A 16150-nucleotide genomic window follows, 5' to 3' on the forward strand; every position below is an offset into this window, starting at 1 on the left:
ATGGGCTTAAGGGTCAGATTGCACTGTAATGTATGTTCTTCAGTGCAGACCAGAGTCCATGGAGGGGAGGCTAGTTTATGTAATCTGAGCTGTGTTTACGACTCTGAAGTTTCTTGTAGCCTTGAGCAGAGCAGTGGCCATACTGAGCTGTGATGCTCCAGGAGAGGATGTTTTCTGTGTTGTATATGTAAAAATTGATGAGTGTCAAAGGGAACATGCCAATTTTGTTTAGCTACCTGAGGAAGCAGAGGTACTTGTGTGCTTCAATATGATGCAGAGCATGTACAAGTAGAATACAAAAATAGTGTCTGTGAACTAAATGAAATACTTAAAGCTTTGAAAAGTACGAAGTACCTCCAGCAGATCATTGAAAGTGGAAACTGATAAAGCAATCTCTTTGGCCCCAACACGTGTGCACCAACCAAGGTATCATCCTGAGTTGGTCTGATTTGCCTGCATCTAGATGATATTTTCCTGTCCATGTATCCATACAAGTTTCTTGGAGCAAGATTGAGCTAACATTTATATTTGAATGAGGGTTGTTTAGCTGAGAAAGAAGGCATGCAGTAAATAAAACAAGTTGCATGTTTTATAATGATTTTAATTGAGAATATTTTGTAATTTCTTCAATTGAACTTTTTCATATACTTTTAAGTAGTTACACCACTTTTCAAGGGTTGTGAAATAGTTCTGAGTGTCAAGGTTAGGACCTTACTGGATATCAAGACCTCAGATGAGTTTCACGGAGAGGCCTCAACTCAATTACGTCATTAAAGTTTTGTGCCACACAAAGCATTAACTAGTATCCTCTAGGACCACCCACGACAGGTAGATTGGCTTTCCAACTGGTAGCTAATTTTGGGAATTAGGCAGCTAATGGTGGGGGGTAGCACTCATAGGAAGTCTGAATCTAAATGTTTGGAATGTTTCTCCTGCAGATCACTGTATGGTGAATTTCATTAAAGAGAATCTTCTTGGCTCAATAAAGGAATTCAGGAACAGATTTATGAATCCTATTCAGAATGGACAATGTGCAGATTCGACTTTAGTGGATGTGAGAGTAATGAAGAAACGTGCCCACATCTTGTATGAAATGTTGGCAGGTTGTGTGCAAGTAAGTGCTGAAGTTAATTGTTTTTATCTTAACAACCCTTATTCCAGTTTGGGTACAAATTTGCAAAGAGCATAAGTAAAATAAAAGCAGTAATTAGGCTCTTCAGTCCCATGTGAGTGCTCTGCCCTTCAATAAGATTATGGCAAACTCAATGCCACTTTCTAGCAACAACTCCAAATTTCTGATATCCTTTTTTAAAATTATTATTCTCTGTATTGAATATACTCAGCGACAGAGGCTCCACAGTCACCTTGTGTAGAGAAACAAAGGTTCAGTTTCACTGCTCTTTGAAGAAAGATTTCCTCCTATCCATACTATTTGACTGAAGTCTCATTTTGTGACTGACTCCTGTTCTAGACATCTCCGTTAATAATTACACCACTTTTCAAAGTTGTGAAATAGTTCTGAGTGTCAAGGTTAGGACTTTACTGGATATCAAGACTTCAGGTGAATTTCGTGGAGAGGCCTCTTTCTGGTACCTCAACTCAATTACGTCATTGAAGTCTTGTGCCTATCCTGTCAAGAACCTGTAAGAATTTTGAATATTTCTAAGGAGGATGTAGTTGGTGTAATTTCTCCTCAACCTGCTTTTCTATGAACAATCTGATGATCCTTTGCACTCTTATCACAAATATATTCTTAAGTAAAGAGACCAGACTTCTTCATAATAGTCCAGATGCAGTCTCACTGGAGCCTTGTATAATTCAGAGCAAAGCACCTCTGCTCTTGTTTCAAATCCTCTTGCAGTAAAGTGCAACATATTATTTGACTTCTTAATTGCTAAGCTACATGGTAATTTTTTGCTGCTTTAAGTAGAAGGACATTTCAGTTCCTCTGATCGCCTTTCAGTCTCACCATTTGGAAAAGAGAAAATTCTAACTTTTCAACTAAAGTAGATGACCTCCTGTTTTTCTATATTACATTCCGTGTCTTCATCTAGCCTGTCTGTATCCCAGTGAGGCTTATCTGCATCCTCATCCTGGTCCACATGGCTTTGATCCTGAGCAAACTTGACTGTATTACACTGAGACCCTCATCAAAATCATTGGAAATAGCTGTAATTCCAGCTATGATCTCAATGGTACCTGCTGGTTGTGGCCTAGCATGCTGAAAATAAGTTGATTATTCCAAATTATTTTCTGTTCATCAACCAATTTTCAGTTCATGATAATATATTATCCTCAAACCACTATAGTTTTTAATGCTGTCATGATCTTTTTTGAAAGTCTTCTGAAAATCCAGACACTTCATTGACTGTTCATCCTTAAATAAAAACTAAAATAGCTAAGATGCTGGAAATCTGCAATAAAAACAGGAGACACTGGAAGTATGTGGTAGTTCAGTCAGCATCTGTGGAAAAAGGAAATTAATGTTTCATGTGGAAGATTTTTTTTGTGTCAAAACTGGGAAGTAAAAATAAGTTAACATCAAGCTATGGGGCGAAAGGATAGTTAGTATCCAGACTCCAGATAGGATGAGGCCAGAATCGAGGAGGATGTCAGGTCAATGAGCTAATGAGGACAGTAAGACGGGAAAAAAATGAAGAAAATCTACAAAGTGCAAGCTGTTAAGAGAGTGAAAATACAAACAGTTGAATGTTGAAAATTGTGACAAACAAGACAGTAAGATGTCCCAGCCTTCAGAGGAAAAGCCAAGCCAATACACAAACCAATGATTTCAGCAGATATGACTGATACTGGTACAGGCAAAGAAAGTTGAGTAGTTAAAGCCGGAGAATCCATTAACAAATACAGAACGTTATCCCCAAATAACCAGTGGGCCTTAAACTTATGTTGGCACTCATTATAACATTGCAAGAGGCCTCAACCAGGTGGATTAGATTAGAATGGAGAATAAAAGTGGCAAGCATCAGAGTTCTGTACTCTGCCCCCTACAGACCAAATGCTCTGCAAAACGGGCATTCAGTCTGGTTTCTGTGTTGTAGAAGAGACCATTGTAAAGGTTGTACAGACCACATTACATTGGATTCTGTTTCATTGGGACACTTCAGAACCAGTTAAATGGCTGCCTCAATTAGTCAAAGTTTCATAGAAATAATTAAAAACGTATAAAAAAGACTACCATTTTTAACTATGTATCAGATTATGTATTTAACTAAAATACAGAACGAATTAGAACATTACTAATACTACTATACTACTATAAAACAGTATTGGATCCTAATAGTTATTGATGGAGGAATTTATTCTGTATACTTTGCCATGTTCTTTTGATTGACACTTAGTGCATATAACAGACTGCCTTCATGCAAAGCTGTTGATTATTATGATTATGAGGACAGGCAGTCCTCTTTTATTGTCATTTAATAATGCATGCATTAAGAAATGATGCAATGTTTTTCCAGAATGATATCACAGAAACACATGACAAACCGACTGAAAAACTGACAAAAACCACATAATTATAACATAGTCCAAAGCAATACTGTAATTTGATAAAGAACAGACCATGGCACGGTAAAAAGTCTCTCGAAAGTCCCATCTTCTCACGCAGATGGTGAACGTTCAGCGCTGCAAACTTGCCGATGCAGCATCCTGGAAGCATCCGACCACAGTCCGACTCCAAGTCCATCCGAAAACTCCGAGCCTCCGACCAGCTCTCCGACACCGAGCACCATCTCTGCTGAGCACTTCGACCCCGGCAACAGGCAATAGGCAAAGCTGAGGATTTGGGGCCTTCCCCTCCAGAGATTCTCGATCGCACAGTAGCAGCGGCAGCGAAGCGGGCATTTCAGAAGTTTCTCCAGGTGTTCCTCCGTGCTTCTCACGGCTGTCTCCATCAAATCCGGATTGTGCACGGCCCCCTAGTTAATACATACAATATCATTCGGAACGGCCGTGTGTGCTGTGTTGCGTCGCCATCTTCTTCCTCCCTCCTTTTGGAGATTGCATTCTCCAAATCTTCATTTTCATTGCAACGTTACACAGGAAATTGCTATATAGTGAGTGGTTGGTGAGATCAGTAGAACAGATCAAGGAGTCACAACAGCAAATAGTCCTTTCAAAATGCTGATAGGAGCTCCTCCTTGTGCTTTCTCCTGACCATCTCTAAAATTTTTCCAACACATTTGTCAGATATTACTAACATTCCATAAATAAAAGTGCTTTGTTATTGCTTCCTTAATAATGGAGTCCAACATTTTTCCTTTTACTTATATCAGCCTCATTGGTCTATAGCTCCCTACTTCCCTTCTCTCTCCTTTCTTCGGTAGTGTGACTGCTCTGTTTATTGCTTAGCATTGAAGTCAGCTTTGCATGCTACTGCTTTATGTGTTCTGCCAAATCTCTCATCTAAACATCCTTTTCTCTTAATATGTTGGTCCCCTATATTCAAGAACCTCGCATAAGTGATTTACATCAGGGGTCCCCAACCTTTTTTGCACCGTGGACCGGTTTAATATTGACAATATTCTTGGGGACCGGCCAACCTGGGGTGGTGGGGGGGTGTGTACAAGTAGGGTTAAACTCACCTCAGCATGTGTTTTACAGTTAGGGTTACCAACTTCCTCAATCCCAAATAAGGGGCAAAAGTAGCAGTCAAATCCCGGGACACTTTACCCCAGGAAAGACTACCATGACCATGAAGCCTTGCACGGGCACCTGTGTGTGCATGCATGACATGTGCATATAATGTGCGTACGTACCTTTTTTTCCCCCGCAAATCGGTTTTGCCTTCATCTTCCTGACTATACTGTACATACATTATTTCTGCTTTATATAGGCTGTGTATTTATCATATCATTCCTGCTTTTACTATATGTTAGTATTATTTATTTTTGGTTTTATGTGTTATTTGGTATGATTTGTTAGGTTATTTTTTGGGTCTGGGAATGCTCAAAAACTTTTCCCATATAAATTAATGGTAATTGCTTCTTTGCTTCACGCCATTTCAGCACGAAAGGTTTCATAGGAACGCTCTACCTTAGCGGGGGAAATACAGGAAAAGGGCGGTCCCATACGGCTCAAACTAATTTAGCCCAATATACAGGATGTCCCGGCAATACGGGATGGTTGGCAACCCTATGTTCAAGTTCAACAGTGCATGACAGGGAATGAAGAAAGGTGCAGCTGACTCATATCGTTTCCTCACGGCCCGGTAGCACATGCTCTGTGGCCCGGTGGTTGGAGACAGTTGGTTTATATAACGGATTGAGTCCAGTGAGTTAATTTAAAGATTCTTGCTCTTTTTGATATCCTTTTTGACCTTTTTTGATAATCATGTTCAACCATGTATATATAAAACTTCTTATTCCGTTTGGCAAAGGTACTTTCTCTAGTTAAGAGGAAATGGCAAATGTATTTCAGTGAAGGGGAAACGTATATAGGGGCTGCACCTTTTCCCTTGTCAAATCAGAGTAATCAAGGATTAATGATACATTAAGGTCAATTTTGTAAAACCTATTTATTTTTATTTCCACAGCGCAAAGATTATACTGCACTTACAAAATTCTTGCCTCCAAAATACGAATATGTTCTTGCTGTGAGAATGATGCCACTTCAGTGCAAACTTTATCAGTACTACCTTGACCACTTTACAGGTGTGTGACAAAACTTTTGAAACATTTGCAATTTTGATTTTAGTAGCAAGTACTCTTACGTTTTCATTCAGTGAACATAGAGGCATGATGTGCATAGGAGCACGCTCATCAGCCCACAACATCTGCATTGGACATGATGGTGAATTAAACTAATTATCTTTTGCCTGTACAAGATCCAAATGCTTCAGTTGCCTGCATATTAATGTATCTAACTAAATGCCACTATTGTGTCTGCTTCTATCACTCCCCTCCAACATCCTGCACCTTTCATTCTCCATGTTTTTAAAAAAAAGTAGTTAACATTAAAAGAATAGCTGGCTGTGTAGTCTCTGATCACTTTTGCATATTGCACAAATTGTTTAATATGAAGAATCATGCCTGTAAGTAAAATGAATGACTGCCTTTCCCATGAAGAACAATGCAATTCAATAACTTGTGTATTTTCAGAAGTACAGCAGAATGGCATTGTAATGTGTGGAGTGTTGGAGTTGGGTCTTCCTGCTGTCTAGACATGGTGGAGAGAGTAGTGGAATGTGGCTGTAGATCCAAGTGTTTCATCAAAATGTTGGCATTTAAAAAAACCTAAAATTATAGGTGATTTTTGCATGCATCTTGGGCAGACTGGGTGTGAGTGTGGTGGCTACCCAACAGAGTTGGTGTGAGACCCAATTAATTTTCATTGGCCCGATCACAATTGTGATTGGTGAACTGCCAGTAAAATGTTTCCCACCCTATGAGAAGCAGGCTGATTTCTGAGGCAGGATGGTGCAACTGCTTTCTAATGGCCCACAGCAGAGCTTAAATGCAGGAGTATTTAACATCTGAAATACAAAGAATAATAGATCCTGTTGCAACATCGGTGTGGAATTCAGATTTATTCAGCTGATAAACCTATAAACTATCAGAATGTTCTTTTTAAAGACTTTCAAATTTACAATGGAGATAAAGATTTTAAATCATCACTGTAAATGGGCTACTTTGTGATATTTAGAGGTGTAGGCTAGTCATAGAAACAGGAGCAAGTAATAGACGAGAGCAAAAACGAAGGTGATTTCATTGTCCATTTGACTTCATGTATTGTTTTGCTCATACCCAGTTTAGGCAAGAATATTGGTGACTAGAATTGTTCATAGTGTGAATGAAAGAACAGATAAAGTAGTAGGGAGACAGTGGAAACACATACACAAGATAAAGTTTGCATGGGATGGAAGAAATGGTGTTCAGGGAGTTCCAATCTTAACAGAAGTGGATAACAATTTATACTGCTGGTAGGATATGGGTACGTTTAATAGGGAAATTGGTCAAATTAAACAGTGGCACAAAATGATTTTTTCAAAATAATGTTACAGTATTCAAGAAGCAAGGAAATAAAATGAAAGTATTTAGTATTACGAAATACTTTTTCAGAATTTAGTTACTCTGTAGTGTCAATATGAACAGGATAAGGTGCCTATCAGATGTTAAATTTGAGGGTTTTGCATTGTGGTACTGACTGTGTTATCAAAATACTGCCAAGTTGGTAGATATTTATCAATAACAATTTTGTTACGGTCGGTTTGTGATAAATGGATTTTAAAACTCAATTGATTAGCCAAAAGCTTATTCTTGTGCAATCAGAGAACACTTTGAATCTGTGGCCATAATTACCTAATCAGCACAACTTGTGCAACATTTTACAAAACTCTTTGAGGACAGTAACTTCTCAGCAAGATCTACTGAGTAATCTTTAAGAACTACAATGGAGCATTCATCTTGTGGCTTTTACTTAAATGAAGTTTCTTAACTAAAGTTGCACCTCATTTTCATTCAAGTTTGCTGTGCATTTTAATGGCATACAGGGGCTTAACTATGGTGAATTTAAACCAGATGTCTGGTTTATGCTGCGAAACAAGGTCATTTTGCCCAACTGAGTTCCTTGTATGGTGCGATTTATTGAAAACTGACTTAGCTATGGGATTTTATATTTTTGTAGTCATTCCAAATGTATTTTTGCTTTGCTGTGAAATATTTACCTTTATAAACGATTTTTTTTATGCCAAACTAGCCACATAATATATGTAAATTGCAGTTTTCACTTAAAAACTGTGGTTTGGTATTTTAGGTGAGATTACATGTACAAGTGGCCTCAGCACCTGTGGTGCTGCTTTGTGCAATCACTGAGGACAATGAATGCACTTGGGCCTTGCCTCACAGCTGCTGTAGATTTAGTGCTTGCCATACATCTGTGGGTGATGCTTAGGTAGTTCTTAACAGGATATCTATATTTAAATAAAAGCATATTTGTTGGCATTTTCCTGAGCTCAACCTTTCCTAATGTTCTTCCAATTCTGTAAGGATGTAACTAAACTTTGTTAAGTTTGGACTTTTATTAATGAGGTTGGCAGGGAGTATAAAAGACTAGTAAAGGTCAGGTGAGGACTACATCTTTAAATGCTATGTGAGCATTTTTTAATTTAATAGGCTTTCAGTTTTGTGCCCTGTGTTTTTAAGAGTAGAAGCATGTGTCTTAATCAAATAAAAATAGGTACCAGTGGACTTTGCTGTTAAACTTGTACTTGTACAAGGTGCTGGCTGCCTTTTAGGATGGATTTGCTATTCAACCTTTCATAAACCACCAGTGACACCTGTTGCATTTCATTCCTATCTCTGTTCATTGATTCCCTACTTTGTATTCATTTTTATGCACTACACTCATCAAATTTGCTTTCAACTTATTTTAGAGTTTGTCTCAAAAAGACGTGATGCCATATTCAAATACTTCTGTGTGAACTGACCTCATCTTTCACTGTCTCTTTTGTTGCTAATGCTAATGTGCACTTTAGTATTCATTGATTATGTATTGAAATGTCCTTCCATCACCCTCTCTATCATTATTTTCTCCCCAGTAATTTTTTGAACATTTAGTGATGAAATGTTTATCTCTGGAATAATTTCTAATCAAATAAAGCAACAAAAAAAAATAGCTGAAGGAGTTTAGTAGGTCACCAGCATCTGTGGGGAAGGGTGGACAATTGTTGATATTTTGGGTCTCCCAACCATCCTCCTCCACTCCACAGGTGATGCTCGACCCACTGAGTTCGTCCGGGAGATTGTTCATTGTAGATTCTAGCATTTGCTGTCCCTTGTGTCTCGAAATATCATAAACTACCAATAGCCCTATCTTTACTATATTAGACTACCCAAAAATGGTTGAGCACAATTTGAACAGCTTACAACTACAGTAAAACACCAATAATTTGGCAACCTTGCAACTTTGTTAGGTTGGATTAGCAAATATTTAGGATTGTTGAATGTTACATCTTATCAATACTCACACTTTGATTTCACATCACATGTTTCTCAGTTCTAGTGAACCCAGGAAGCTTAAAGGGAGTCAGAAAGATACAAGGCACCCCAGCTCCAATGGCAAACCTACCCGCATTCCTGGCACCTGGTGCCCCATGCTCCAACTCCCCCTCTGGCCACATACCTGTCCTACTATCCAGACTCGGGCCCTGGCTGCACTTAAATCTTCGTATTTAAGTCACTGTTTGTACTATCCTGGGTGGCTGGAATGCTTAATATGGTTTAGCAGTACCTTTGCAATTGTTGTCTGGTGGTAACAAATGTTAATGCCGTTCATTCATTGTGGGTGGCTGTCAGGCTTCAAGGGGTTTATGATGGGGCCTCAATAGTTGTCTTAACATAGTTTTGGAATACAATGTTATATCTTTGATTCTGTATTCAGGGAATCTTAATTTTTTTTAAAAAATTCAAAATTCTGCTCATGTTGAAGTCTTTGCTTTGAATTTATCCATTTTCAAATATTTTTATTTCTAGACCTAGATTTATGTCCCTCTCAGCTACTATTCGTGTCTAATAAGTACTTTGTTGCACTTCGTATTTTCTCTAGTTCATTCTAAATACATTCCTGCTCATTCCTTTCTGAAATCCTCAACATTCTTCCTGGATGCTGCCTGGCTGCTGAGTTTCCCCAGCATTTTGTGTGTGTGGCTTTGCATTTACTCTGCTTGCCTTGACTTGAGTATCCCATCTCGGGTACCTTTGGTAAGACAACCTGTAAGACAACTGTGCGTGCAGTCCCAAACAGTGGTCGCAAACTCTGGGTCCAAACAGTGGTGTGATTATTCATCATTTACGCCTTTTTTCTACAATCGCAAGATACTGGATTTTAAGAACTTCAGGTACTGCAGATCTACCCCAGTACTGAGTTGCTGGATAGCGATGGAACTGGATTTGTCGTTTGCTGTGTTGTCACCTAATACAACCACCCAGGGAAGAAGGCATCAGAGGCAGTGTACAGTTCAATAAATGGTGTAAATAATTGTCTTGTAACAATGCCATCGCAAGATCCTGTTGGACATTGGTAATGTAGGATACTGCACATCCAGTTCACTGGTTCATTGGCAAGATGGCAGGGGAGCTGTGTGGACCAGTTCCTCATCTTGAGGCATCGCCTGTTGCAGCCATGCAGGAGGAGATGCCAGAGGCAGTGTAGGAAAGAGCTGAAGCACGGTGGGGACCTGGAGTCAGCACTGGGCTGGGGACTGGCCATTCTCGTCAGTGCTGCCCTTCATTGTTTGCTCATGGAAGACCAGCTGGATTGTGTTTGTATGTGGCTGCACTGGTGTGTGATGAGGAATTGCTACATGACTGTTCTTACAGAAACTTGGCTCCAAGACAACATCCCATCTACAGGCCATGCCACTCAGGGTCTATATTATTTTCTTGTGACTATGTTTTTCTGCTATTGTAACTATATGTTCCATATAGCAGAGTTGACTGTGGTTCTGTGTTTTGCACTTCGGCCCCAGAGGAACACTTTCGTTTGGCTATGGTTGAATTGACAATTTAACTTGAACTAGAAAATGAGAAGTAATACCTAGGGCATACTTATATCTGCATTCTGCTAGTATAAAAAATGCAAGCTTTTTTTTGCCATATACAGTGGCATGCAAAAGTTTGGGCACCCTTGGTCAAAATTTCTGTTACTGTGAATAGCTAAGCAAGTAAAAGATGACCTGATTTCCAAAAGGCGCAAAGTTAAAGATGACACATTTCTTTAATATTTTAAGCAAGATTACTTTTTTATTTCCATCTTTTACAGTTTCAAAATAACAGTAGGAAAAGGGCCCGAAGCAAAAGTTTGGGCACCCTGCATGGTCAGTGCATAGTAACACCCCTTTTGGCAAGTATCACAGCTTGTAAACGCTTTTTGTAGCCAGTCTTTTAAGAGTCTTTCAGTTCTTGTTTGGGGTATTTCTGCCCATTCTTCCTTGCAAGAGGCTTCGAGTTCTGTGAGATTCTTGGGCCGTCTTGCATGCACTGCTCTTTGAGGTCTATCCACAGATTTTTGATGATGTTTAGGTTGGGGGACTGTGAGGGCCATGGCAAAACCTTCAGCTTGCGCCTCTTGAGGTAGTCCATTGTGGATTTTGAGATGTGTTTAGGATCATTATCCTGTTGTAGAAGCCATCCTCTTTTCATTTTCAGCTTTTTTATAGACGGTGTGATGTTTGCTTCCAGAATTTGCTGGTATTTAATTGAATTCATTCTTCCCTCTACCAGTGAAATGTTCCCCGTGCCACTGGCTGCAACAGAAGCCCAAACCATGATCGATTCACCCCCGTGCTTAACAGTTGGAGAGGTGTTCTTTTCATGAAATTCTGCACCCTTTTTTCTCTCCAAACATACCTTTGCTCATTGCTGCCAAAAAGTTCTATTTTAACTTCATCAGTCCACAGGACTTGTTTCCATAATGCATCAGGCTTGTTTAGATGTTCCTTTGCAAACTTCTGATGCTGAATTTTGTGGTGAGGATGCAGGAAAGGTTTTCTTCTGATGACTCTTCCATGAAGGTCATACTTGTGCAGGTGTAGCTGCACAGTAGAACAGTGCACCACCACTCCAGAGTCTGCTAAATCTTCCTGAAGGCCTTTTGCAGTCAAACGGGGTTTTGATTTACCTTTCTAGCAATCCTGCGAGCAGTTCTCTCGGAAAGTTTTCTAGATCTTCCAGACCTCAACTTGACCTCCACCGTTCCTGTTAACTGCCATTTCTTAATTACATTACGAACTGAGGAAACGGCTACCTGAAAACACTTTGTTATCTTCTTATAGCCTGCTCCTGCTTTGTGGGCATCATTTATTTTAGTTTTCAGAGTGCTAGGCAGCTGCTTAGAGGAGCCCATGGCTGCTGATTGTTGAGACAAGGTTTGAGGAGTCAGTGTATTTATAAAGCTTTGAAATTTGCATCACCTGGCCGTTCTTAATGACGACTATGAACAAGCCATAGCCCTAACAAGCTAATTAAGGTGTGAGACCTTGGTAAAAGTTATCTGAGAGCTCAAATCTCTTGGGGTGCCCAAACTTTTGCATGATGTTCCTTTCCTTTTTTCATCTAAAATTGTACGAAACAAAAATAATACACTAATCTTGCTCAAAATGTTGAAAAGAATGTTTCATCTTTAACTTTATGACTTTTGGAGATCAGATCATCTTCTACTCACTTAACTATTCACAGTAACAGAAACTCTGATTAGGGGTGCCCAAACTTTTGCATGCCACTATGTGACACTTCAATAATGCATTTTGAGTTTAGCAATTGAGTGCAATGCCCTGCTTAGTTTGTGACATAATCATGCCCTATAATTTTTTAATCACTCCACATTAAATACTATTGAACTATTATGAATAATAGAACATAACCATTAGGAACAGGAATATGTCCTGTGAGTCTGTTGACCATTTAGTGAGATCATGGCAAATATGATTCTAACATCAGCTCTGCATTCCTCCGGCTGACCAACCAACCCTTGCTTATCAGGTACCGATCTACCTTTTCCCTAGACTTTTCAAAAATTCAGTTCAGGTTTATTATCAGCTGCTGTTGTTATGAAATTTGTTAACTTAGCAGCAGCAGTTCAATGCAATACATAATATAGAAGAAGAAAAATAATAATAAATTAGAGTATATGTATATTGAATAGGTTAAAAATCGCGCAAAAAACAGAAATAATATATATTTTAAAAGTGAGGTAGTGTTCTGCTTCTACTGCTCTTTGGCTGTTGTGAGACTTTACAAAAAATAAATTTTACCTTGTGTGCCTTAAATGGGTAACCTCTCATTTTTAAAAGGTGGCAACTAGTTCTAGATTCTGATACAAGAAGCAGGGTACTTTTCACAGTGTTCGTTTCTGAAAACCCCTCAGGAACTTGAATTCTTCAGTCATACTCCCCTCTTTGCCTTCTAAGCTCTGATAAATAGCCTGACTTATCTATCTATTCAACATAACACAACTCTAGATATTGGCTTTCAGCATATTAACATTCTTTCCTAAATAAGGGGGACAAATAACGTACACGCAACTGAATATGTGATGTTACAATTCCCAGTAGACCATAGCTTACCCCAAATTTTGTCATTCAGTTCCTTAGTAAATGACAGCGTTATTGGCCCTTTATGAAGCTTGCACTAGGGCTCTAGATCTCTTTGCCTCAGAGATCTGCAAGGTCTGTAATACTTCTCCATTTTGGCAGGACCAGTTATTTGTAATTTTTCCACATTGCATTCTATTTGCCAATTCTTGCCTGTGAGGAATATATGGTATGGATGACTGTGATCTATCCTTAGCTATTCTTCCCAAACAAGCAAAAACTGGTAATCAGCATATATAATGTTGCTAAAAAAAAAACTTAAAGGAATCCCATAAATTTAAAGTAACATCAAGCTAGGGGATGAAGGGATCACCTGAAACATGTACAGAAAGATAGCTATAAAGAGGAGTGGTAGAAGTAGAAAAGAAATTCACCTGCATGTCGAAATGAAGATAGTATTGTTATTGACACACAGCGATGAAAGAACAAACTTGATGTGCCTTTCACTATCTTGGCATGTCCTAGAGTGCCTTGTGGTTAACATTTTTGGAAAGTTTAGCTACTGTTATAGAAAATGTGACATCTACTTTGTCCATGGTAATGTACCACAGACAGTAAATGTGTTTATTGTATAATGTATTGATGCTGGTATAACAATATATATTAAGTTAGACATAAGGAAATTTGAATCCAACTATTAGTAAAGTTTAGAGAATTTGTAGTGGGAATGTTCACTTTTCTCATTGATTAATGTAGGAAAATGCAGTTTGTTCATGGATGGATCTTGACATAGGAACCATAAAGGGGCTGATAAGTGTTAGGAAGGTTCTGATGTCATTCACATACATTTGGGAGCTGATGTCAGATATTTGAGTGCTATCTCCAAGGGCAGCATGCAAGTGGTTGGCAACAATTAGATGACTGAAGAAATGGCACGAGAACAGTTGTTTATTGCTAATTTTGGACTAAATAATATATCAGTTTCAAATAAATACTGATGTTATCTTAGAAATTTTCCTAAGTTTTCTTGGGAATGTAAATTGAGTTGGCACTTTTTGTAAAAAAAAATAATTCTCAATTGCATGAGCTGAGTATTCAAGCACAATTACATAGTGACTTAAAATAAATCCCATTATCGGTTAGCGGGTGAATATGTACATGAAAAAATTACTTTAGTTGTTGAAATAGAAATTAGATGGAACTACTTTTTTGACTGTTTGGAAGTGTGAAAATATGGAAGACTTTTAAATTGCTGATTTTGTTTTCAGGTGTAGGAACTAGTAATGAAGGTGGAAGGGGTAGAGCCGGAACAAGACTCTTTCAAGATTTTCAGGTGTTGAGTAGGATATGGACCCACCCCTGGTGTCTGCAGTTGGACTACATCAGTAAAGAAAACAAGGTAGAATAAATGAATATAGTGAATTCTATTGATTATTTTTGTAATATTTTCTAGTAAATTTCAAATATTGGTATAGATTATGGAAATAAATTGTTTATTGCATAAATGACCAAGTATAATCACTTATGAACCACATTTGATAGGGTTAACATTTAATAAGATTAAAACTTGTTGCAGTATGTAATAGAACATGGAATTTGTCGTCTTTAGAACATTTTGAAAAATAAATCTCTGTAAAACTAATGTATTTGCTGTGATTCAAGATTGAGTGTTGGAATCTTTCAGTGATGCCAGTGAGCTATGCAGCAAAGTGATTTGATCATACTGCACTGAGTTTTTAAACCTGAGTACACCAATTTCACCAAATACATTCTGTGATGGTGATCAGAGTAGTAACTTAATCACTGGATAATAATCCAGAGACCAGGGAATTCAAATCCCACCAAGGCTGCTATGAAAATAAAGTACAGTTAATGATCTGAAATTTTAAACAAGAATAATTTATTATCAATTTTTAAGTTGTAAAAAATGGGGAAATGTTGGGCCTGAAATTTCAAAGTAAGTTTGTTATCAAAGTACGTACAATATGTCACCATATGCTACCCTGAGATTCATTTTCTCGTGGGCTAGAATATTTGGACACCATTTTTACTATAATTATGAAGGGCTTTGGTAAAACCAATCCTGAGTATTCTGTTCTGTTTTAATTCTCCTGATGTAAAGAAGAGTTTACTTGTGTGTGGGAGTGCAATGAATATTCATCGGTCTTGTTTCTGGGATGACAAGTCTGTTGCATCAAAGCAAATTCATTTGGCCAAGCTTGTGAATTCTTGACTTCAGAAGAATGAGAAGTATCGCAAGGAAGCATACAAATCTATTTGAGTACTTAAGAGGATGCTTCCTCCTGTTAAAGGAGTCTAATACCTATACCACTATGTGCTGTGCAATGCCTGTAGTTGACTATCCTGTGTCAAGTTACACCTGTTGACATCCCAAGCCTTCCACCATCTGTAAAGCATCTGTGAGGGCCATGAGGATTCTTTCCACTGGCATCTCAGTGTCATTGAAAGTGTAACTGGTTTGACTGGCATCTTATTCACCATTTAAAACGCTAAATTCCTATTGTGCAGTGACTGTAGTTCGTAGCATTTACATAATGCACAGCAGATAATCTTCTGAAGTCCCAACAAGAGGGCATGCAATACTGGATCTGCTGTTAGGGAATGAGACAGGGTAGAGTTTGTGTAGGGAAACACTTTGCATCCAGTGACCACAGTGCTATTAGTTTCAAAGTAAATATGCAAGGTGATAGGTCTGGTCTGTGGGTTGAAATTCTAAATTGGAGAAAGACTAATTCTGATGGTATCAGAAATGGTGTGGCAAGTGTGGATTGGGACAGGTGTTTTCAGGCAAAGGAGCACTTGGAAAGTGGGAGGCCTTCAAAAACAAAATTTGGACAGTACAAAGCTTGTATAAAAGGTAAAGATAACAAGTGTAGGAACCTTGGTTTTTATGAGATATTGAGGCTCTGCTTAAGAGAAAAAAGGTGGTATGGGAACAAATGAAGTGCTTATGGAATACAAGAAATGCAAGAGAACACTTACAAAAGAAATTAGAAAGGCTAGCAGACAAAGTGAAGGAGAATCCTTGGGGATTCTACAGGTGTGTTAGGAGCAAAAGGAGTGCTGGAGACAAAACTCTAC

General features: G+C 38.4%; 1 protein-coding gene across 6 annotated transcripts in view; it reads left to right on the plus strand.

Annotated features, from left to right (window-relative positions):
- Nucleotides 1-16150, plus strand: part of atrx (ATRX chromatin remodeler) — a 212591-nt gene that overhangs the window by 134126 nt on the left and 62315 nt on the right. For all 6 annotated transcript variants that reach the window (XM_063061026.1, XM_063061022.1, XM_063061025.1 and 3 more), the window contains 3 exons: nt 939-1114; nt 5555-5672; nt 14317-14447. In XM_063061026.1, the coding sequence (XP_062917096.1) occupies nt 939-1114; nt 5555-5672; nt 14317-14447 (425 nt within the window). The remainder of the gene's footprint in view (nt 1-938; nt 1115-5554; nt 5673-14316; nt 14448-16150) is intronic.

The sequence above is a fragment of the Mobula hypostoma genome, chromosome 10 (assembly GCF_963921235.1).
Source record: "Mobula hypostoma chromosome 10, sMobHyp1.1, whole genome shotgun sequence".
NCBI classification, from domain to species: Eukaryota; Metazoa; Chordata; class Chondrichthyes; order Myliobatiformes; family Myliobatidae; genus Mobula; species Mobula hypostoma.